Here is a 24,045-nt window from a genome sequence, read left to right as displayed (position 1 = left end):
GTCATTTGTACCTACCTGCACTGATTTCTTAACTCTCCGCAAGGGTTTTCTGTGCGGCCACAAGTGGCCACATACACTGGCCTAAGTTAGTTTGGAGTAACTATTAGCTGTCCAAAGTGGCCTAAGTAGCCCAAACGAGCATAGGTGGCTGGTAACACCCCCTTTTGGAAAAAAACTAAACTAAACTAAAAAAAAAATCCTAACTAATTCACTTACACTGGCGCAAATTGAATGTGCAAAATCGGGACTTTTAAGATACTCCAGAAAAATCAAGTTGCTCCAAAAGAAATGGAGCAACTCCTGGGCAATTTTGAGCCCTTGGAGGGTAACACTTTCTCCAGATCTTGCATAAATCAGAGTTTAATGGGATTCCACATGGCCATATTCCTATAGTCCCAGATCAGAGTGGATATATTCAAATTAGCAACCATGAAGCAGACAATGTACAGGGTGACCAAGACTAAACAGATCCCCAGTATAACATATTGATCTCCGATCTTCTATCGTCCTCTCCCAGGAAACTCACCAGGCAGGAGACACATTTGAAGTTGCTCCATCGAGAGGTCAAGTGAATAGATGCACTCTGCTGATGATTTAATCATTTACCGGAATCTAATCAGGTTAAAATGGCATGCTATTTCACAGGATTTGTTCACCAAAGGACCATATGGCTCCAGGCTGTCTCAAAAATGGACAATTTTTCAGTCTGTTGCTGCCCTTTAGTCTTGAGATGAAATGCAACAGTCCATAGTTTAGACCTGTTAGGATTGTATTGAAGAATCCATTTTATGTTTAAACACTTCGTAACAGACAGCTTTTCCAGAATGCTGTTGCCAACATGTCCAAAATTCAGCCCAAATCTTCTATGACTCTAAGGCCCCTTGCAAGGTTGGTACCAGTCATCAAAAAGAGGGTTTTGTATTTTGCATAGTTCTAATCTTCTGGTAGACAAATCTATCTGTTTGATGACTATATGTTTACCTTTTCTGTACATGTAAGGAGATCCATTATGGAACTTCCACCCACTGATACCAAATCAGCAGAATGATAAGCTAATGGTAATTAGTGTAAACCAAGAGTAAAAGTCACAGAATCCAGGACGTGATGTATCTGCCTTTGAACTGAAGGATAAAAGCAAGGCATTGTAACGAAAGTTGATAAGACCCTGGGACTTAACTCCCTGCTTAGCAACTGCAAGGTGAGGTCTTCTGCATCCCTCTCCTCATCTTGTGTGTTTTTTGCGAGTATCATTTCCTTTAATAAATCTGTAAGCAAAAGTCTCTGCGCCTCGAACTCTCATTCCTGGCACAGAAACAACAACTCTAAGTTGGTCTCTTTAGCAGTTACAGCAGTGCGAGCCATGGCTTTTGATGTATTACTCCTCAGGCTGGCATGATGGATGGCATATTTGTTACAGTCATAAGAGATGCAGCAGAAACTATAATAACTACCCTTTGGCAGGAAAGATGTTTTTGGGAGACGGGTAGAAAACTGCTGTAATCTCCCAAGTATAGCGAACCAAACTTGCTATGATGGCCATGACTGGGAAGCAGAATCACCTTTAAGGGTTGTCTTCACCCACCTGACGTGCCTTCTGGCAAAACCCAGCTCAGTTGCAGCCTTTTCGTGGCATTGTTTGTAGTTTTTGAAAGGCAAAAGCGAGAAATTATTGGCTGGCAAAACAGTTGCTTCTGCAGTGAGGAAATGTGATGGGATTTCAATAAGGTACTCTACAAGAAATGGTTCATATCACCTTTTTCTGCTGTGGGCAATAGGTGGTAAGATGGGAGGCATTGTATGCATTAAATTGTAGAAAATTCAACATAGGCTGTTCAGACCATTTGTCTGCTCTGTTCCCATGACCTTCAATATTTTTCCTTTGTGTTTGTCTAATACCCTCTTAAATCTAGATTGGTACAGATTCAACATCTATTTGTTGTGATTACAATCCCATATTGTAATGCTTTGCCGAATTCATCTCCATGTTGATAATTGCAGACCGATGGAAATAATCTTTCACTAGTTATACTTTGTATTAACGGCTGGGGTTTGTCATTTGTATGCTCAACAGCCTGAAATCTTAATGCACTGAAAATTCATGAGTTGGTGAATACAGAAGTAGAACACTGAGGCTAACATGTTAGATATATCAGAGATGAAGCAGGTTTGTTGATGTTACTATAGGGTGTTTGTGTGGGACCAAGGACCATCGACTGTCTGTGCCATACTCCACCACAAATGTTCTCATTTTAAAATGAGTGGGCATGCTGAATAGATAAATAGCCACTGTGGTATGCTCACTGAGCCATGCAAACCGAATGGGCCTAGTTTTGACTCTTGACTTGTGTTGACTGAGCGGTTCCTGCGAAGGTGGCAGTAGGATGCTGCAGTCGGTCTCGGTTTCTGGTCTAAAGCGAGGAAAAATCAGCCAAGGTTTCTAGGTGACCACTACCTGATGGCATACATATGTGGTGCACCTGATTATACTTGGTATTCATATTTCCCACAGTCAAATAGCCCGTCAACACTCAGTGTCTCGGCTCAAATAAAAGAATAGTCACTTAGGCAAGGCACAGGACGACTGATAATGTCTGAAGAGATGGTGAAAACAATTGAAGGAAAGAGGAATGTTAGAATATCACTGAGTAGAATTGAAATAGGATCATTGCTGGCAGTGAATGGCAACTAAGTAAATCACAATGGTCTGTTCAAGTATATTTTTTATCGTTTCTCTAATATCTGGGAATGAATTATTACCATAAACATTTCTTATTATAATAGTGACCTGATGTGAGACAATATATTTTCCTTGAGTTCCTGTTAGCAGTTTTGTTTACAGCATTAGATTTCCAGAAAATATATCTATATCTGTATAATTCATCAAAATAAATGCTACAACCTTGTCTTCTGTCATCTTTATTCCTTACGCAGCCTAGGTCCTGGTATATAATGTCTATAACCCAGTTGTCTTATTTGGTGGAAATTAACTCCCTATTATGTTTGCAAGAACAATTTTTAACTTGAAATGTAAGCTTAATATTCCTAAGAACTCTAGTTGTTTAAATGTGTTTATCTCATGAATGTTCCCAGCAAAGAAACCAGACGCTGAGAAAACTGACGAGAAGAAGAAGAAATTGATAGCACCATCATTGCCTACAACACCACAGTTTCAGGTGGGTTTATCAACAAATTAACAATGTTTCAGGAAACAACTTTCATACTTCTAAACATGAAGTTAATAATGTCAAAAACCCTAGTTATAGTAATTAGGGTGGGTAATTCTGTGCCTGTTATATCAATGGATTTAATTTAATGCAGATTTCTTCAAAAGAAGAAACCTGTGTTATACAGGTTGCTAATTCATCATTATGTTGAGCAATATTAGCCACCATTTGGCATTATACCATAGACTGCTTTCACATTATCACTGGATTGTTTTAACCATAGTGTATATCACTACCGATTTGTTCTTCCAGTATGTTGTGTACTGCCATCACCTGTAGAAGCTATTTATTAAATCATAGAATGGTTACAACACAGAAAGAGGCCATTTGGCCCATTGAGCCTGTGCTGACTCTCTGCAAGAGCAGTTCAGCTAGTCCCACTTCCCTGTATACTGGCTGTATACAGATTGTGTTTACTTCTGATCAGGGAGCTAGTGTCGTGCTCTTGATTTCATATGTTATAAAGGGAATTTGGTATACCAAGTCTTGATTATGCTTTTCGTCCCATAGGGACGTGAGTCTGGAGGTTCTACAAGTTAATTAAATGTCACCGTGAACCTTTTGACTTCCATCAATCTCTGAATGTTTCTTTGGAAAATAGTGCAAGCTACTAACTCAACATGAAAGTTGGTGAATTTAGCCTCCTGGTAGCCATGTCTCCTTTATCCTATCAGACACTAAGACGAAGATGTCTTTTATCCATTTCATATTCATCCTAAGGTGATCAGAGAGTTATGTTTTATTATTTGTGACTGCAGGGCATAAAAAGTCTAGGGTGCCGGTCAAAGGAGACACATGTTTGAGGGGAGGGAAAGCACTCAAAATGTGAGTGGTTTGACAGAATCTCATTTTTATGTTAATCTTTTTGGAAGAAAAAGCATACAATATCTTCCATTTGAATCTCTCATATATATTCTGCTTTTTGATGGGTGTAACCATGCCACAAACCAACACCCTTTGCACTATTCCCACCCCCCCCAAATTGGAACAGAAACGTCTGTAGAAGGAATGATAAGCTTAGGGACCCCTTTGCTGCGCCCTTCAGGCTAACCATGAAGTGAAGGTGTTCACGGTTGTTGGTTGGACTCCTCAGCTACAGAGGGTCACAAAATAGTTTGTTGAAATGCAGCACTATCTTTCCGCTTTCCTTTTCACTTTTCACTTATGTGCTCCCATTATCTTTAATAAGAGCTGGGATTTTGGAGTGGCCAGAGAGCTATTCCGGAGCTGCTCAATGGCAAAAAGTAATGTATTGTCTGACCTATATAGGCATACGCAGCTAATGACGATTTATGTCTGGATTGGGCAGTTTTGGATCAGCTCCCATGCTGTTCTGAACTGCTGGCGTCCATTACATTGGGCAGGCTTCCCTGGTGGCTCATCTGATTGAGGCACTGAATAGTCAATCCATCCAGATTAGGAAGGTACTTGCCTCAAACCCCAGTTGGTACTTACCATTGGCAACTTTCCACCCTCAACCTCCTCCCTCCATCTGTCTAAACTTCCCCTGGCCCTAATAGTCCTTAATAGGGGGCCTTAAACACTTAAATCCCTACTCCAAACCCAACCCTGCAAATCCCACAAGTTCGCACTAAAATAGCAACGAGGTGAATGAAGCAACTCCAGCGGCGATCAGACACCTCCAGCGGCGGCAGATGGGCCTCTCCTCCGCGACGACGGCTGGACCTCCTGCGGCGACAGGCAACCCTCCTCCTCAGCGGTGACCAGGTCCAACTCTCCTATGATGGCGGCTGGCCTCCCCTCCTTCCGTGATGACTGGAGCTCTCCTTCCCCACTGATGACCTGGCCTCCTCGCCTTCCCCACTGATGACCTGGCCTCCTCTCCTCCTCCAGCACGTGGTGACTATCATGGCCCGATCTTTCACTCTGAACCCCAGTGGACCACTGACTCTCCCAATGCCTGCCCCCAACCAAGCCTCAGACCACTTACCATCAAGGGCGTTACCCAGCGCCGAACCTGCGGCCAACATCTCGCCGTAGGCAACTAGGCCCATATAGCAGTGTCTGGTCTCCAGTGGTCTTGGACCCCCTTGCCCGTATGGTAGCCAGTGTGCAACGACCACTCCACGTAAAAAGAGCTCACGCACAAGCATCTTCCACTCCTCTTAACATGAAGTTCGTGACCTAGAACATCAGGACCCTCATGGGCAACTCCAACAACGACAGGCCGCCATAGTTGCCCAGGAACTTAGACGCTTTGATATCGACATCGCTGCCCTAAGCAAGAACCGGCAGGCAGAGGAAGGCCAGATCAAAGAACAAGGTGGAAGTTGCACCTTCTTCTGGAAAGGGAAACCAGAGGAAGAACACCGTCTCCACTGAGTCGGTTTGCTGGACGGACCACCGCCTAATCCGATCCATCATTGACATCAACATAGACCCAAAGCGGAAGAGGCAGCAGAAGCAGTGCCGGGGCACTTAAGGACCCAGCTAAGAAGCCCTATACAATCAGCGCCTCACAGCTAATCTAGCGTGCCTTGATGACCCCGAGACGCAGAATGTGACCTTGTTTATTGTAACTCCAAAGTGAGGAAGCAGCATGGTAGACTGCCTTTTATACCTGCTTGCCCAGGGTGTGTAGGTGACCCTTGGGTCTCCCACAGGTGCACCCCCTGGTGGCAAATCTTACACATTGGTAATGTTTACATACATAGCACTAAGGGTGCGGATGGAATCCATGCTGAGGCACTGAAGTATGGCGGAGAGGCACTGTTGGCGCGAATACATGAGTTCATCGCTCATCTGGAGGGAGGAGAGCGTGCCGAGAGATCTGAGATGCAGTGATCGTGACCATCTTTCATTTAAAAAAAAAGGGGGACAAGTCCGACTGCGGCAACTACAGAGGAATCCCCCTGCTATCAGCCACTGGGAAAGTCGTCGCTCGAGTCCTCCTCAACCACCTTCTCCCCGTGGCCAAGGAGCACCTCCCGGAGTCGCAGTGCGGATTTCGTTCCCGACGGGGCACAACGGACATGATTTTTGCAGCGCGACAGCTGCAGAAAAAATGCAGGGAACAGTACCAGCCCTTATACATGGCCTTCTTCGACCTTACAAAGGCCTTTGACACTGTCAACCGCGAGGGTCTATGGAGCATCCTCCTCCGTTTCGGATGCCCCCAAAATTACGTCACCATCCTTCGCCTGCTCCACGACGACATGCAAACCGTGATCCTTACCAACGGATCCATCACAGACCCAATCCACGTCCGGACCAGGGTCAAAGGGCTGCGTCATCGCCCCAACCCTCTTTTCAATCTTCCTCCCTGCCATGCTCCACCTCACAGTCAACAAGCTCCCCGCTGGAGTGGAACTAAACTACAGAACCAGTGAGAAGCTATTCAACCTTCGCCGTCTCCAGGCCAGGTCCAAGACCACCCCAACCTCTGTCGTCGAGCTACAGTATGCGGACAAGCCCTGCGCCTGCGCGCACACAGAGGCTGAACTCCAGGACATAGTCGATGTATTTACTGAGGTGCACGAAAGCATGGACCTTACGCTACACATCAATAAGACAAAGGTCCTCCACCAGCCTGTCCTCGCCGCACAGCACTGTCCCCCAGTCATCATGATCCACGGCGCGGCCCTGGACAACGTGGACCACTTCCCATACCTCGGGAGCTTCCTATCAACAAGAGCAGGCATTGACGACGAGATCCAACAATCGCCTCCAGTGAGTCAGTGCAGCCTTCTGAGGAAAAGTGCGTTTGAAACCAGGCCCTCAAAACTGCCACCAAGCTCATGGTCTACAGGGCTGTAGTAATACCCGCCCTCCTGTATGGCTCAGAAACATGGACCGTGTACAGTCGACACCTCAAGTCGCTGGAGAAATACCACCAATGATGTCTCCGCAAGATCCTACAAATCCCCTGGGAGGACAGATGCACCAGCGTTAGCGTCCTCGACCAGGCCAACCAGCATTGAAGCACTGACCACACTTGATCAGCTCCACTGGTCAGGCCACATAGTTCGCATGCCAGACACGAGACTCCTAAAGCAAGCGCTCTACTCTGAACTCGTTCATGGCAAATGAGCCAAAGGTGAGCAGCGGAAACGTTACAAGGACACCCTCAAAGCCTCCCTGATAAAGTGCAACATCCCCACTGACACCTGGGAGTCCCTGGCCAAAGACCACCCTAAGTGGAGGAAGTGCATCCGGGAGGGCGCTGATCACCTCGAGTCTCTTCGCTGAGAGCATGCAGAAATCAAGCGCAGGCTGCGGAAAGAGCGTGCGGCAAACCAGTCCCACCCACCCCTTCCCTCAACGACTATCTGCCCCACCTGTAACAGAGATTGTGGTTCTCGTATTAGACTGTACAGCCACCTAAGAACTCATGTTAAGTGTGGAAGCAAGTCTTTTTCGACTCCGAGGGATTGCCTATGATGAGCTGATCTCAGCTAGGGTATGTATAGGGGTGATAATTGGCTTCAGCAGCCCTGGATTAGTTTACACAAAATTGGCCACGGTTGCTGCTCCTGATCCCTACTCATCGACACCTGTTGGACGTGTGCATTTATGGCTATCTGGCGGTCCCACCTGCAACCAAATTGTTTGTCAGCACTCACTATCTAGACTCGACGCTTGAAGATACCAATTTGGATGAGCTACCAGCATCTTTGAAATATTGGGCTCAATTTTCCCCAGTGATTGCACCTTTTATTTTGGAGCAGGCTGCTCTTTCTGGCCTAAGTTGGAAAAACCACAGTATCCCCAATCAATTCGCACCAGTGTAACTCAGTTAGTGACGATTCTTTTAGGTCAGTTTTTCTTTCAGCCAAATGGGACGTAACCAGCCACCTATGCCAATTTTGGCCATTTAGGGAAGTTTGGCCAGCTGAGAGTTACTCCAGTTCTGCTTAGGCCAGCATATGTGGCCTCTCCAGAAAAACCTTACGGAAAGTTAAGGAAATCGGCATAGGTATGGAAATCGGCATAGCAGATGCCCAGACACACTAAAAGAATTGAAAAAATACATAGCAGCACCTACCTCCAACCCCGCCCGAATGGCTTGCCGGTCCCCATTCTCGGTCCCCGGGGTTCACACCCCACGCACCACACCACTCCCCTCCCCCCCCCCCCCCACTCACCACCCCACACACCGCACCCCACCCACACACAATCTATGTATAAGAGCATAAGAAATAGGAGCATGAGTAGGCCATACGGCCCCTCAAGCCTGCTCTGCCATTAAATAAGGTCATGCCTGATCATCAACCTCAACTCCACTTTCCTGCTAACATTAACTCAGTACATGAGGCTTCATGTCCTTCAGTCTATGTGGTTCCCAACTATTTATACTAGCCTTTTTATTTCTGGTTATATCTAATAACCAATAAATAAATCTCAGTTTTAGTCTAACTGTCTGACTGTGTGATATTCAGCCTTTCGGAGTGGCAGGACAGCAAGGTAGGCAGCCCAAATGTTGTGTAATCCCGTGGTAAAAGGGTAATAATCCATTGACATGCTATCCCATTCATACCACCTGTAAGGATGCAAACTTTAGTTTATGGGAGATGTGGGTGTGCTTGTAGAAATTGCTTTTTTGTTGTGAACACTAATTTAATGTATTGTGAGAAAGTCTAGAATCTGCCAGCACTACACTCATAAGGTGACAACCCATTTTTCTGTATTAAATCACCCTCCACCCTACTGAGTCTGAATTGCAGCTAATTTTCCCCCTCTTTCTGTCAATTTGCTCCTCCACTTGGAGTCATTGATTTCTTACAGTTCCTCGGGAGGACTGGCTGGGTGCCCCTCTGTTCCTCACCCCAATGGCCATTCATGCATGAGCCTTGGTGTTGAGCATTGATAGGTTATAAGAACATAAGAAATAGGATCAGGAGTAGGCCATATAGCCCCTCGAGCCTGCTCCGCCATTCAATAAGATCATGGCTGATCTGATCATGGACTCAGCTCCACTTCCCTGCCCGCTCCCCATAACCCCTTATCCCCTTATTGTTTAAGAAACTGTCTATTTCTGTCTTAAATTTATTTAATGTCCCAGCTTCCACAGCTCTCTGAGGCAGCAAATTCCACAGATTTACAACCCTCAGAGAAAATATTTCTCCTCATCTCAGTATTAAATGGGCGACCCCTTATTCTACGATAATGCCCTCTAGTTCTCGTCTCCCCCATCAGTGGAAACATCCTCTCTGCATCCACCTTGTCAAGCCCCCTCATAATCTTATACGTTTCGATAAGATCACCTCTCATTCTTCTGAATTCCAATGAGTAGAGGCCCAACCCCCTCATCCCCGAAATCAACCTAGTGAACCTCTCTGAACTGCCTCCAAAGCAAACACATCCCTTCGTAAATATGGAAACCAAAACTGCACGCAGTATTCCAGGTGTGGCCTCACCAATACCCTGTATGGCTGTAACAAGACTTCCCTGCTTTTATACTTCATCCCCTTTGCAATAAAAGCCAAGATTCCATTGGCCTTCCTGATCACTTGCTGTACCTGCCTACTATCCTTCTGTGTTGCATGCACAAGTACCCCCAGGTCCCGCTGTACTGCAGCACTTAGCAATCTTTCTTTAAATAATAACTTGCTCTTCGATTTTTTTTTCTGCCGAAGTGAGTGACCTCACACTTTCCAACATTATACTCCCATCTGCCAAATTTTTTCCCACTCACTTAGCCTGTATGTCCTTTTGCAGCTTTCTTATGTCCTCCTCACACATTGCTTTTCCTCCCATCTTTGTATCGTCAGCAAACTTGGCTACGTTACACTCGGTCCCTTCTTCCAAGTCGTTATTATAGATTGTAAATAGTTGGGGTCCCAGCACTGATCCCTGTGGCACCCCACTCGTTACTAATTGCCAACCAGAGAATGAAGTCCTGTTTTCTGTTAGTTAGCCAATCTTCTATCCATGCTAATATATTACCCCCAACCCCGTGAACTTTTATCTTGTGCAGTAACCTTTTGTGTGGCACATTGTCAAATGCCTTCTGGAAGTCCAAATACATCACATCCACTGGTTCTTCTTTATCCACCTTGTTCGTTACATCCTCAAAGAATTCCAGCAAATTTATCAAACGTGACTTCCCCTTCATAAATCCATGCTGACTCCTGACCAAATTTTGCTTTTCCAAATGTCCTGTTACTGCTTCTTTAATAATGGACTCCCAACGTTTTCCCAACCACAGATGTTAGGCTAACTGGTTTATAGTTTCCTGCTTTTTGTCTGCCTCCTTTTTTGAATAGGGGCATTACATTTGCAGTTTTCCAATCTGCTGGGACCTCCATGGAATTTTGGTAAATTACAACCAATGCATCCACAATCCCTGCCACTACTTCTCAAGACCCAAGGATGCAAGCCATCAGGTCCAGGGGATTTATCTGCCTTTCGTCCCATTATCTTACTGAGTACCAGCTCCTTAGTGATTGTGATTGTGTTAAGTTCCTCCACCCCCCCATAGCCCCTTGATTATCCACTGTTGGGCACGAAGGGTACCTGGCCTGATCCTGTCCTCATTACCCATCCAGATGTGCACTACCAGCTGTTGCTGAACAGTGGGAATCTAGGATCACTAAAGCCGAAGTCAATGGCACTTTGACCGTCTTAGTATGACCAGCAAAGACCATAAATCAACCTGGGTCTTCCTTTGCTCAGTAATTTACTACTTTAATCAGTTTAGCTGGCTGAGGACGCAACTTCTGTGGATTTTTTAAAAGCCAGTTTCCTGTTCCCAGTGTATGTCGTTATACGATGTTTCTTGCTCATTTGCTTTTAGTTATTCAACATTAACAAGTTTCCACACAGCGTACTTTCTTTAAACTTTATGTGAAATCACAATGATTTTACTCATTGAGATATGTTTTCTTCAATTGATGATCTCTCAATATTTTCAAATGGCGAGTTTGCTTTTGGTTGATTCTGTCACGAAAAGGTAGGGAATGTAAGAAATTAATTTGTCTAAAGCTTAAGATGCCATTAACTGTAAAGTACTTTGTCAAGTGCTCTTTGTATATGTCGATGGTTGCATTAGAGCTCTGTAAGTCAGTAATTGTAACTAAGTTTTTCTTTCATTTCTCGAAATAGCTTATTTGCACTAGTCTTGATGAACTCAGGGTACTCATTGCCAAAATGGAAGGAGAGCTGAAAGAGCTGGAAAATAACAAGAAGAAATCTGTAAGTAATTGATCTTTGCTTTGTGGATCAAAATTTGAGAGTCCAAAATGCTCTAATGAATTATGCATCCTGCTCTTCTTCTGTTTTGGATGTTGCTGACTCAGAATTGCTGGTGCATTTCACCTCGTAAGTCACTATCCTCCAGAAGTAATTTATTGTGTGAAGTGCTTTTCAACCTAATTAGGCACTATATAAATACACATATTTATTATATGCAGAAGTTGGAGTATTTTAAAACTTGTACTTGAGGAAAATAAATCTTCCCTTCACTTTTCTTTGTATAGAAGGGGACTATGTAATTGCATGTGTAAGATACGGCAGAATGCAACTGTTGGTGTATCATAATTTTCTGTATATAACATCCACTATTTTACATTGGAACATGGGTTTAAAACTCCAGTTATGTGCAAGCCTGCTTTCAGACTGTCAAAATTGCATGTTGTATATGCAACACAAAATGTAAGGATTGTTTTCCTTCACTTTTAATCCTCATTTGTTTCCAGATCCCTGCTAATGTTGTTTTGTTGCTTCCCTTGCTGGGCTTATGATTTTAGAACCAAAATTATGACCTTAGTGGTATAATTTGTAACTGTTAGGGCAACACCATGCTCCATAAATTAGTTGATATTTAGATGCATAGGGTAATTGTCGAGGAGCTACATCTGCATGGAAAGAGGCGATGCATATTGATGATTTGGAGCATAGGACAGTAACAAAGCTCTCCGGATTTGCTGATACCAAATTGGGAGGGATTGTAAAAAAGTTAGAACAAGTGGAGCAGCTCTAGAGGGATCTGGGTAGGTTGTGGGATTAGGCCAAGAAGTGGGAGATGTTTAGTGTAGAGAAATGTAAAGTCATGAAGCTAAGGAAGGGAAACAAGCAGTGGGAGTACAAAAGAATCATAGAATGATACAGTACAGAAGGAGATCATTCGCCCCATTGTGCCTATGCCGGCTCTTTGGCAGAACTATCCAATTAGTCCTCAGCTCTGCAATTTTTTTTTTTCAATTATTTATCCAATTCCCTTTTGAAAGGTTTTATTGAATTTGCTTCCACCACCCTTTCAGAGCATAACAACTCACTGTTTTAAAAAAAAAAGTTGCTCCTCATCTTGCTTCTGGTTCTTTTGCAAAATACCTTAAATTTGTGCTTTCTGGTTGCTGACCCTTCTGCCATAGGAAACATTCTATCTTTGTCACTGGGTAGGTTGTCTTTCCTCCTCTCTCGCAACAGCAGACAGCTATCCCTCTAGATAAAGTTAAACGCCGTTGAAAAAGACACGATCTACCCGATATTTTCGGGGCGGTGTGTTTGCACAGAGAAACCTGTGAATCCCAGGAATGCGAATGTCCTACCCAATTTAATGGCAGCATCTCATTAACATTTTGTTACTTCGTTTCTCGCCTACCAGGCAGCCAAATTGACAGGTTGGCCAGGTTCCGGGTGGGAAAGTCGGTGGTAGAGGCCGCAGACTGTTGGGAACGGTCTCTGGCAACCGAGAAAGATCGGGGGTTGGTGATGGGGTGTCGGACCAGCAATCGGAAGAGGTGGGGGTGGGGTACCGGTCGAGATTGTGAGGTGGGGTTGTTGGATTGTTAATCAGGAGGGAAGGGGTCTGGGAGAAATTGTGGATTTGCAGATTTGCTTGAGGGATTGGTGGGAGCACTCCTGCTGTAACCTGCTGCTGGATTTCCTGAACTGCGGGGAACCCGTGCAGGAAGTGTTAATTTCAAATAGCTGCTAAAATATCAGGAACGAAACCTAATTTAAATATTATAATGAAGGACCTGCCTCTCCAGAGCGGGTTACTCGGACGTCCCATATCCACCGTGGTTAAAATGGAAACCAACACATGCACGGCAGGTTGGGGCCAGGATTCACAAATTTGATGATTCAACTCCTCCTCCTGTCTGTCTTGGGGTTATTTGACTTCCATTTGACCCAAGACTGCCACATCTGTTTCAGGTTCAACTACTGTTTTGGGATTTGAAGAAACAGTGTCAGATGTAATAAAGCCTGAGTTTTAATTTTTTTTAAATGATCGTGACTTAATACATGGGTTTAGTGTTGGTGCAAAGAGGTCTGTCTGACTTAAGCCTGTCTAGCATAAATTGACTTTTAAGAGCTAAACTGATTCCCTTATTCAGGACGGCCTCACTTTGCTCTGGTGCCTTATCAGGCCTGATGCTGGATTCAACTCATAGTCACACTGACAACCACTTCATACTGACACTACGGTTGTACTGCAAATGCACCCTAGAAACATTGTTGTTGCAGTTGTGTGTAAGCTGACTTTATCTTTTGTAATTTAATATTGCCTTTCATTTTGTATCATTTGATTGTAAATAATCCGAATGGGCTATTCAGCCTGTCCAGTAGCTAGGTCACTTGAAATAAGAACATAAGAAATAGGAGCAGGAGGAGATCATTTGGCCCCTCGAGCCTGCTCAACCATTCAATAAGATCATGGCTGATCTGATCTAGGCCTCAACTCCTCTTCCCTTGCCCGCTCCCCATAACCCTTGACTCCCATATCATTCAAAAATCTGTCTATCTCTACTTAAATATATTCAATGACCCAGCCTCCACAGCTCACTAGTGTAGAGAATGCCAAAGATTCACGACCCTCGGAAATGAAGATGAATTTCTTCGCAATTTTAAATGTGCGACCCCTTATCTGAAACTATGCCCCCTAGTTCTACATTCCCCCATGAAGGGAAACATCCTCTCTGCATCTAGAATATGTTTCTCTCTGCTAGAAGATTAAGTGCATTTGACTTTTACAGATGCACAAATCAGTTATTAAACCTAAACTAACCTATAACACAGGTTTCTGGATCTCAAAGCATACAACTCGCTCCAGGAAAGTCAGAGATAGTTCTGAAAAAAATAGAGCATTGACAGTCTCATAAGAACAGTGGAGAAATGGTTTGCACACTGCCCTTGCACTTTGGGGGATCCAGATGCAAATCTAGCCCACACTGATGAATCCAAAGTTTCCTTGGTTATAATGCTTCTATGTGCAATTATTTGGGAAACCTCAAATCATATCCCATTGCTTGTTGGCACAAAGCTGACCTTAGTTTGGCAGTAAAATGGTAATCTTGCTGAAAGGCCACACACATGCCTGGTGTGTGAAGTAGAAGTATCATGCTGGTTCTTCGGTTGGGGCTGTTTCAAGTTAGGGTTAAGAGACACAATTGGACCCTAACTCTGCAGTTGATTATTATACTCTTAACGTTGGAATATTTCATTCCTGGCAGGAATGATTGAATTCTTTATTAAGATGGAAAGTGAAGTAGTCCAATCCGAAACTAGAGTCCTAAATCTAAACAAAGGAAACTACGAAGGTATGAGGAATGAATTGGCTATAATAGATTGGGAAGATTCATTAAAAGGCATGACTGTGGATAGGCAATGGCTAACATTTAAAGAATGAATGTATGAATTGCAACAGTTATACATTCCTTTCTGGCGTAAAAACACAAAAGGAATAGTGGTCCAACCATGGCTAACAAAATAAATTACAGATAGTAATAGATTCAAAGAGGAGTTATACAAAGTTGCCAGAAAAAGTAGCAAGCCTGAGGATTGGGAGCAGTTTAGAATTCAGCAAAAAAGGACCGAGAGATTGATTAAGAGGGGAAAAATAGAGTACGAGAGTAAACTTGCAAGGAACATAAAAACCAACTGCAAAAGTTTCTACAAGTGCGTAAAAAGAAAAAGATTAGTGAAGACAAATGTAGGTCCTTTACAGACAGAAACGGGAGAATTTATAATGGGGAACAAAGAAATGGCAGAACAATTAAATAAATACTTCGGTTCTGTCTTCACAGAAGAGGACACAAATAACATCCCAGAAATGCTAGGGAACCAAGGGTCTCGAGAGCAAGAGGAATTAAAGGAAAATATTATTAGTAAGAAAATAGTGCTGGAGAAACTAATGGGACTGAAAGCCAATAAATCCCCAGGGCCTGATGATCTGCATCGCAGAGTACTAAAAGAGGTAGCCATGGAAATAGTAGATGCATTGGTTGTCATCTTCCAAAATTCTATAGATTATGGAACAGTTCCTGCAGATTGGAGGGTGGCAAATGTAACCCCACTATTTAAAAAAGAAGGGAGGGGGAAAACAGGGAACTACAGACCGATTAGCCTAACATCAGTAGTAGAGAAAATGCTGGAGTCTATTATAAATGATGTGATAACCGCACACTTAGATAATATCAACAGGATTAGACACAGTCAACATGGATTTATGAAAGGAAAATCATGTTTGACAAACCGACTGGAGTTTTTTGAGGATGTAACTGATTGAATTGATATGGGAGAACCAGTGGATGTAGTGAATTTTGGATTTTCAGAAGGCCTTTGATAAAGTCCCACATAAGAGGTTGATGTGCAAAATTAAAGCACATAGGATTGGGGGTAATGCACTGGCATGGATTGATAATTGGTTAACTGACAGGACACAGAGAGTAGGAATAAGTGGGTCTTTTTCGGGGTGGCGGGCAGTGACTAGTGGGTACAGCTATTCACAATATATATAAATGATTTGGATGAGGGAACCAAATGTAATATTTCCAAGTTTGCTGACGACATAAAACTAGGTGGGATTGTGAGGAGGATGCAAAGATGCTGCATGATGATTTAGATAGGTTGAGTGAGTGGGCAAACACATGGCAGATGCAGTATAACATGGATAAATGTGAAGTTATCCACTTTGGTCGGAAAAACATATGGACAAAGTATTATTTAAATGGTGATGGCTTGGGAAGTGTCAATGTACAGAGGGACCTGGGTGTCCTTGTACACCAGTCATTGAAAGCAAACATAGAAATTTACAGCGCAGAAGGAGGCCATTTTGGCGCATCGTGTCCATGCCAGCCGACAAAGAGCCGCACGGCCCCAGGTCAGCAGCCCTGAAGGTTACATATAAACCTATGAACAATGACGGCAAGGCAAAGAGCCCAACCAGTCCACCTCACACAACTGCGACACCCCTTATACTGAAACATTCTATACGCTCCACCCCAACCAGAGCCATGTGATCTCCTGGGAGAGGCATAAACCAGATTTAAAAACCCAGACCAACTTAGAGAGAAAAAAAATCTGGGAAAATTCCTCTCCGACCCATCCAGGCGATCGAAACTAGTCCAGGAAATCACCCTGGCCGTATTTGATTCCCTGTAGTACTTACCATTATATCGGCGCCGTCCAACAAAAGGTCATCCAGTCTAATCCCAATTATAGGTCTGTAACCCTGTAGGTTACGGCACGTTAAATCCCCATCCAACCATCTCTTAAAAGTGGTGAGGGTTTCTGCATCCACCACCACTTCCAGGCAGCGAGTTCCAGATCCCCACAACCCTCTGCGTAATGAAGCCCCCCCCCCCCCCACCCCCTCTAAACCTTCCACCAACCACCTTAAAACTATGCCCCCTCGTAATAGACCCCTCCACCAATGGAAATAGGCCCTTACTATCCACTATGTCCAGGCCCCTCAATGTTTTGTACATCTCAATGAGGTCTCCTCTCATCTTCCTCTGTTCCAATGAGAACAAACCAAGCCTATCCAATCTGTCCTTATAAGATTCTCCATTCCAGGCAGCATCCTAGTAAATCTCCTCTGCACCCTCTCTAGTGCAATCACGTCCTTCTTATAATACGGCGACCAGAACTGCACGCAGTACTCCAGCTGTGGCCTAACCAAAGTATTATACAATTTAAGCATAATCTCCCTGCTCTTGTATTCTATGCCTCGACCAATAAAGGCAAGCATTCTGTATGCCTTCTTAACCACCTTATCCACCTGGCCTGCTACTTTCAGAGATCTGTGGACAAGCACTCCAAGGTCCCTTTGTTCATCTACACTATTAAGTGACCCACCGCTTAATGTGTATACCTTTTTCCTTATTTGCCCTCCCAAAGTGCATCACCTCACACTTCCCTGAATTAAATTCCATTTGCCACTGCTCTGCCTACCTGACCAGTAGATTGATATCCTCCTGCAGCCCATGACTTTCCTCTTCATTATCAACCACACAGCCAATTTTAGTGTCGTCTGCAAACTTCTTAATCATACTTCCTATATTCAAATCTAAATCTAAATATACCACAAAAAGCAAGGGACCCAGTACTGAGCCCTGCGGAACCCACTGGAAACATCCTTCCAGTCACAAAAACATCTATCAATCATTACCCTTTGCTTCCTACCTCCAAGCCAATTTTGGATCCAACTTGCCACATTGCCCTGGATCCCACAGGCTTTAATCTTCATGACCAGTCTACCATGTGGGACCTTATCAAAAACCTTGCTTAAGTCCATATATACTACATCGTACGCACTCCCTCATCGGCCCTCTTGGTTACCTCCTCAGAAAATTCAATCAGGTTAGTCAAACACTATCTTCCCTTAACAAATCCGTGCTGACTGTCCCTAATTAATCCTTGCCTTTCCAGATGTAGATTTATCCTGTCTTTCAGGATTTTTTTCCAATAATTTTCCCACGACTGAGGTTAGGCTGACAGGCTTGTAATTACTCGGCCTATCCCTTGCTCCCTTCTTAAACAAGGGTACTACATTAGCAGTCCTCCAATCCTCCGGCACCATGCCCAGATCCAAAGAGGACTGGAAAATGATAGTCAAGGCCTCTGCTATTTCCTCTTTTACTTCACTCAACAGCCTGGGATGCATTTCATCCGGGCCTGGGGACTTATCTACTTTCAAAGCTGCTATTAATACTTCCTCTCTCACTATATTTATTTCATCCAGAATATCTCTCACCTCCTCGATAGCAGTATCTGCATTGCCCCTTTCCTTTGCGAATCTTACCAACATTTTCCGCCTTCACACAAAGATTACCCTCATGGTCCTACCCTTTCTTTAGTTACCCTCTTACTCTTAATATATTTATAGAACATCTTAGAGTTTTCCTTAATTTTACTGGCCAAGAATTTCTCGTGCTCTCTCTTAGCATTCCTAATATCCTTTTTCATTTTGCCTCTTAACTTTCTATATTCCTCTAAAGATTCTGTAGTATTTAGCCATTGGAATATGACATAAGCGTCCCTTTTTTATTTATCCTCCCCTGTAGGTCCCTAGACATCCAGGGGCCTCTAGAATTATTATTCAGAACCTTTTTCTTTAAGGGCACATGTTTGGCCTGAGCCTTCCGGATCTCCATTTGAATGCCTCCCACTGTTCCGACACTGATTTATCCACAAGTAGCTGTTTCCAGTCCACTATGGCCAAATCACTCCTTAACTTCGCAAAATTAGCTTTTCCCCAATTCGGGATTTTTATTCCAGGCCTATTCTTGTCCTTATCTATAACCTAGGGAACCAAGAGTCTCGCGAGCAAGAGGAATTAAAGGAAAATATTATTAGTAAGAAAATAGTGCTGGAGAAACTAATGGGACTGAAAGCCAATAAATCCCCAGGGCCTGATGATCTGCATCGCAGAGTACTAAAAGAGGTAGCCATGGAAATAGTAGATGCATTGGTTGTCATCTTCCAAAATTCTATAGATTATGGAACAGTTCCTGCAGATTGGAGGGTGGCAATCTGCAATCTGACTGAATTATGGTCACTGGCACCCAAGTGCTCTCCCACTAATACCCCTTCAACCTGCCCAGCTTCATTCCCCAAAACTAAATCCAAGACCGCCCCCTCTCGTGTTGGGCTTGCTGCATCCTGACTTTAAAAAGTTCTCTTGAATGCATTTCAAGAATTCCGCACCCTCTATACCCATCACACTATATTTGTCGCAATCAATATTTGGATAGTTAAAATCCCCTACTATTACTACCCTATGGTTTTTGGACTTCACAGCAATTTGCCTACATATTTGCTCCTCTATCTCCCTCCCACAGTTTGGGGGTCTATAATACACGCCCAGCCATGTGATCGCCCCTTTTGTATTTTTCAATTCGACCCATATGGCCTCATTTGATGATCCCTCTAACATATCATCCCTCCTCACCGCTGAAATAGTTTCTTTAATCAGTCCCGCGACCGCCCCCCCTCCCACACACTTTTTATCCCCCTCTCTATCTTGTGTGGAGGCGGAAGATGTTGATAAGGTTCTTAACGAATTCTTTGCATCTGTTTTCACAAAGGAAAGGGGCAATGCAGGTGCAGCAAGCAATAAGGAAGGCAAATGGTATGTTGGCCTTTATTGCAAGAGTATTTGAGTACAGGAGCAAGGATGTCTTTCTACAGTTGTACAGGGCCTTGGTGAGACCGCACCTGGAGTATTGTGTGCAGTTTTGGTCTCCTTACCTAAGAAAGGATATACTTGCCATCGAGGGAGTGCAGCAAAGGTTGACCAGACTGATTTCTGGGATGGCAGGACTGTCGTATGAGGAGAGATTGGGTCGACTAGGCCTGTATTCACTCGAGTTTAGAAGAACGAGAGGGGATCTCATTGAAACGTATAAAATTCTGACGAGGTTGGACAGACTGGATGCAGGGAGGATGTTTCCTCTGGCTGAGAAGTCTAGAACAAGGGGTCCCAGTCTCAGGATACAGGGTAGGAAATTTAGGTCAGAGATGAGGAGAAATGTTTTCACTGAGGGTGGTGAACCTGTGGAATTCTCTACCACAGAAGGCTGTGGAGGCCAAGTCACTGAATATAGTTAAGAGGGAGATAGATTTCTAGACACAAAAGACATCAAGGGGTATGGGGAAAAAGCGGGAATATGGTGTTGGGATAGAGGATCAGCCATGATATTGAATGGCGGTGCAGACTCGAAGGGCCGAATGGCCTACTAGTGCTCCTATTTTCTATGTTTCAATGTTAGGACGAAGTGAGGAAGAATGAAATATTCCCTAATCACACACATTCACCAGACGTTTGAGGAAAAATTACATGAATAATGGATAAAATTTAGTTGCAACAATTACCCTACCCATTTGGTTTGAGATTGTTTTCCGATTTATCTTTGAATTTTTATTGCCCCAAAAGTTAACTTCGCCTGGAACCAACAAATTATGTTTTCTAAAATGTGTTTTTCTTTTTTTTTTAATTACAAAACTTATATAAAGTTCTGCATTTTAGTGAGTCAGAGGGCCAATGGCAATTTGGTAATTCTAAAATGCAGTTGCATTGAGGACCAAAAGATGAGCTAGTCGAGTCATGATTAAATGTTGCGTTCTGATATAACTGATTGTATAATTTGGCCATAATGTGAGATAATTTTTTTTTTACATCTACAGGAAAAATGGTTTTACAGACGACAAGCTTTAAAAGATTTACATAGTACCCTAGGACGACTGTTGAATGAATTGTTGCCATGGGAACAAAAGCTAATCAAGGCTTATCAGAGAAATCGGTAATTTTTGCACTGGTGTACCTTTTTTTCCTCCTGTCATCTCCCTTTTCTAACCCTTTTTGCAGGCAATTAATCATGCTGGGGAGCAGTTTCACAGCTCTTCAGTAATGTGACCACATTACTGGCTGTTCTTCATAGAATCATAAAATGTTGCAACACAAACAGACCATTTGGGCCCCTCAAGATGCTTTCATCCAATCCCATTTTTCCGCCCACTTCCCATGCTGTTTACTATTCTTTTTTAAGCAACTATTTAATTTCCTTCTGAAAGAATTTATGGCCTCTTCTTCAATAACAGTTTGTGGTGCATAATTCCACATTCTAGGGGCTGGATTTTACGGTCCTTTGCGCTCTGGGTTTCATCCTGGAGCGACATTCAGGTCTCCTGCACCCTGTCGCGATCCTTCGGTCCGTTTTTCCGCCGGCACGGTGCAGCACCGCCGGGAAGAGCTGCGCCGGGTGTGCAATGCCTCTCGTTGTGACACCGGCAGTATTTTGGATGTTTGACCAATCCGCCTGCCTGGATGTAGGCCCACAATGACTGCCTGGGAAATCAGTGTGGTTCAGCATAGCTGTCGGCAGAGAGGAAGGTAAAGTACACCGAAGGTAAGTGCAAGTGTTTGTTCTTTTAATTTTTATAGCGATTTGTGTTGTGGTGGCGTGTGCAATGTTTTGGGAATGATTTTGTGTTTTTTTTTAAGGTTTGCAACGCTCCCTGCAAAGGCCTCTCTCGGATCGCAGTCGGCCCGGCACTTTAGTTCGCGTTTCTGCCTCGAAAACAGAAAAGCCTAAAATCAATTGAAAAAATACCTTTTTTCTAAACTCCCCTTTAATTCTTTTTGTGATCATAACTTTAGACAGTATGCCTATTCATTACTGGCCCTCTATCAGCATCCATAGGCATACATTTTTGAAGAGGACTCACCGGATGGCAATCAGGACGGAAGTCTTGGCTGATTCTGGCTCTCAGGTCAGCCAAGAAGCAATGTTCTTGCTATCTATGTGGGCTAGAGTGTGCTGATCTGGCAGATGTTTGCATGTATGAGGGACTAACTGAAATATGTGGCTTTGGTGGAAATTGGAGAAAAACATGCCTGTATAACCCATTATATTGATTGTGTACGAGATGTTAAACTGATATCTGCCAGCTCGGGCAGACGCTAAAGGACTTTTCGTACTATTTGAAGAGCAGGGAGTTCTCCCAATGTTTTAGCAGCATTCCCCTTTCAACTAGCAACCAACATCACAAATAAAGGAAGATGCCACAAACAGCAATATTTTCTGATTGCTGTTTGAGATCTTCCTGTTGCTGTACCCAAAATAACTCTCCCATTTGCTTACATAAGTCCCTGAACTTCAACATTAACTGTCTGAAGATCTCTTGAGCTGTTTGAGAGATAAGATGCTTTATAAGTGCTCATCTTTTCCTTTTTACTCCCCCATTACAAGGTTTCATCAAAGACTAGTAAATAGACCAATCTGAAAACCTAATTAATAAAAATGCTTGCTTTTTTATCTTTTAAAGAGCGCGAATGAAGAAAGACTTTGATGACTTTAAAAAACAACCTGATAATGATGTGTTCGTTAGAGATATCTTGCCAGGTGAAGAAATGGATGGAGAGCTTCTAAAAGACATACCTCCAAGTGAAACAGGGTCCTCAAACGTTACTGATCATCAAGAAATATTTGGGAATGAATGCTCTGAAATAGGTATCTTCACCTTTTTCATATTGAGTTTAGACCATGTATAAGTAAAATACACATTCCATGTGAGCCAGTTGTACTTAACTTATTTACTAGAATTCTGTTTGTTTGTACATAATGGACCTTTGGTGACGTTGAATGGTTATTTCAAAGGAAACCAAGTGTTAGCAAAAACTTGTACCTCATTCTAGCAATATAATGACATAAAAAGGGCCAAATATAAAGCAGAGTGCAGTTTAGTTCTGTTACTTTGACTTCAAGAGATCAGAGCCATCTTTGAATTCATATACAAGAGAATTCTGCAAAAAAAAAACTCTAATCGGTTACTGTGCTCAAAATCCTGCAGGTCATGTGTCCCAGTGACTGACTAGCAGCAACAAGTCCAATTGTGGCCCAGAAGCTTACGACCGCAAACATTTCTACGAAAGTACCTGTTTTTCCCGGAGGTTCGGAGGCTTGAGGTCCTGGGCCTCTACGCAAAGGCCTTCATAGGGGCACACGTGTCCTAGGAGCATATGGGTTTCATATGCATCAATGGGATCACGTGGGCCGGCCCAACCTATCAGTGGGGGATCCCCATTCATACTTATGGTTATTCCGTTTATATGGAACCACCATAAGTATTCATGGGAATACCTGCAAAAAACATAAATACTGAAAATAACTTTTAAAAACCCATCACATATTTCAAATTAATAAAAATTGAATTTTTATTAAACAAACTTTAATTTTTTGACACATAAATTTATATTATTTTAAAGGGTCTAAAAATAAACTTACCTTAAATGTTAAAATTATTTTTTTAATGTATTTTTCTGCACTGATAAAAGTAGGCCTTACGTCTGCTTTTATCAGTCGTAAGAATTTGAAGGACATTTGCTGGGCAGGAGTTAGGCAAATAGCCCAATTCTCCGCCCGCAGAGGCCTTTTAGTTTCGGATGCGTGCAATGTGTCAAATGACAGATTGCAAGTGCTAGGTTTAGGGGCATGGACTTTGCATACCTAAACCCGGAACTTGCGGGACCCCCACGGGCACATGCGCACCTCTTAAGCGCCCGTGGGAACACGATTTTATGCCCTGTATTTTCATATTATCATTAACATTTTCTGAAGCTAATGCTTTTACACCTCTCCCTACATTTTAATGTGTGGTAACTCAATGTTCTGTTCTATGTGTGCAAGTTCAATATTGTCTCCAGAAATTCCTCAAGACCAAGTTTAAGCCATGCTCCTTTCGTGTATGTAGCAGCTATTTCTGTTTCTCAAAACATAATTTGGGATTTGCAGCCACAGAGTTCCAAATTGGCATATTAACACCCCTGTGACACTCTGACATAAAGTCCCAGATCTTGTCCCATTATCCCAGTTAATTTTCCCCAGGTAGGGATTCATCACTCAAATTTATTTCAACTAGAGTAGGCTACATTAGAGTATCGATGTTTTTGTTAACTTACTTGGCCCTTTGTATAGGTTGTTTTTTTCAGCCAAGAGTCACTTACTCCAGCCAGTTAATATAGATCAAGGCATTTACTGAAGTTAATAGACTGATCGAGGATCAAATGAAGGCCGCTATGCTGCAACAGCAAACAATAGTCCATCCCCTTAATTTCACGACGAGATTGATGACT

General features: G+C 43.2%; 1 protein-coding gene across 1 annotated transcript in view; it reads left to right on the top strand.

Annotated features, from left to right (window-relative positions):
* Window positions 1-24,045, top strand: part of LOC139270573 (uncharacterized bromodomain-containing protein 10) — a 277,635-nt gene that overhangs the window by 239,293 nt on the left and 14,297 nt on the right. The window contains exons 4-7 of the mRNA XM_070888451.1: window positions 3,091-3,173; window positions 11,289-11,378; window positions 20,598-20,713; window positions 22,239-22,423. Of these exons, the coding sequence (XP_070744552.1) occupies window positions 3,091-3,173; window positions 11,289-11,378; window positions 20,598-20,713; window positions 22,239-22,423 (474 nt within the window). The remainder of the gene's footprint in view (window positions 1-3,090; window positions 3,174-11,288; window positions 11,379-20,597; window positions 20,714-22,238; window positions 22,424-24,045) is intronic.

The sequence above is a fragment of the Pristiophorus japonicus genome, chromosome 1 (genome assembly GCF_044704955.1).
Source record: "Pristiophorus japonicus isolate sPriJap1 chromosome 1, sPriJap1.hap1, whole genome shotgun sequence".
Taxonomy (NCBI): domain Eukaryota; kingdom Metazoa; phylum Chordata; class Chondrichthyes; family Pristiophoridae; genus Pristiophorus; species Pristiophorus japonicus.
The sequence above is the reverse complement of the archived record's forward strand: the minus strand, read 5'-3'. Positions and strand labels throughout refer to the sequence as shown.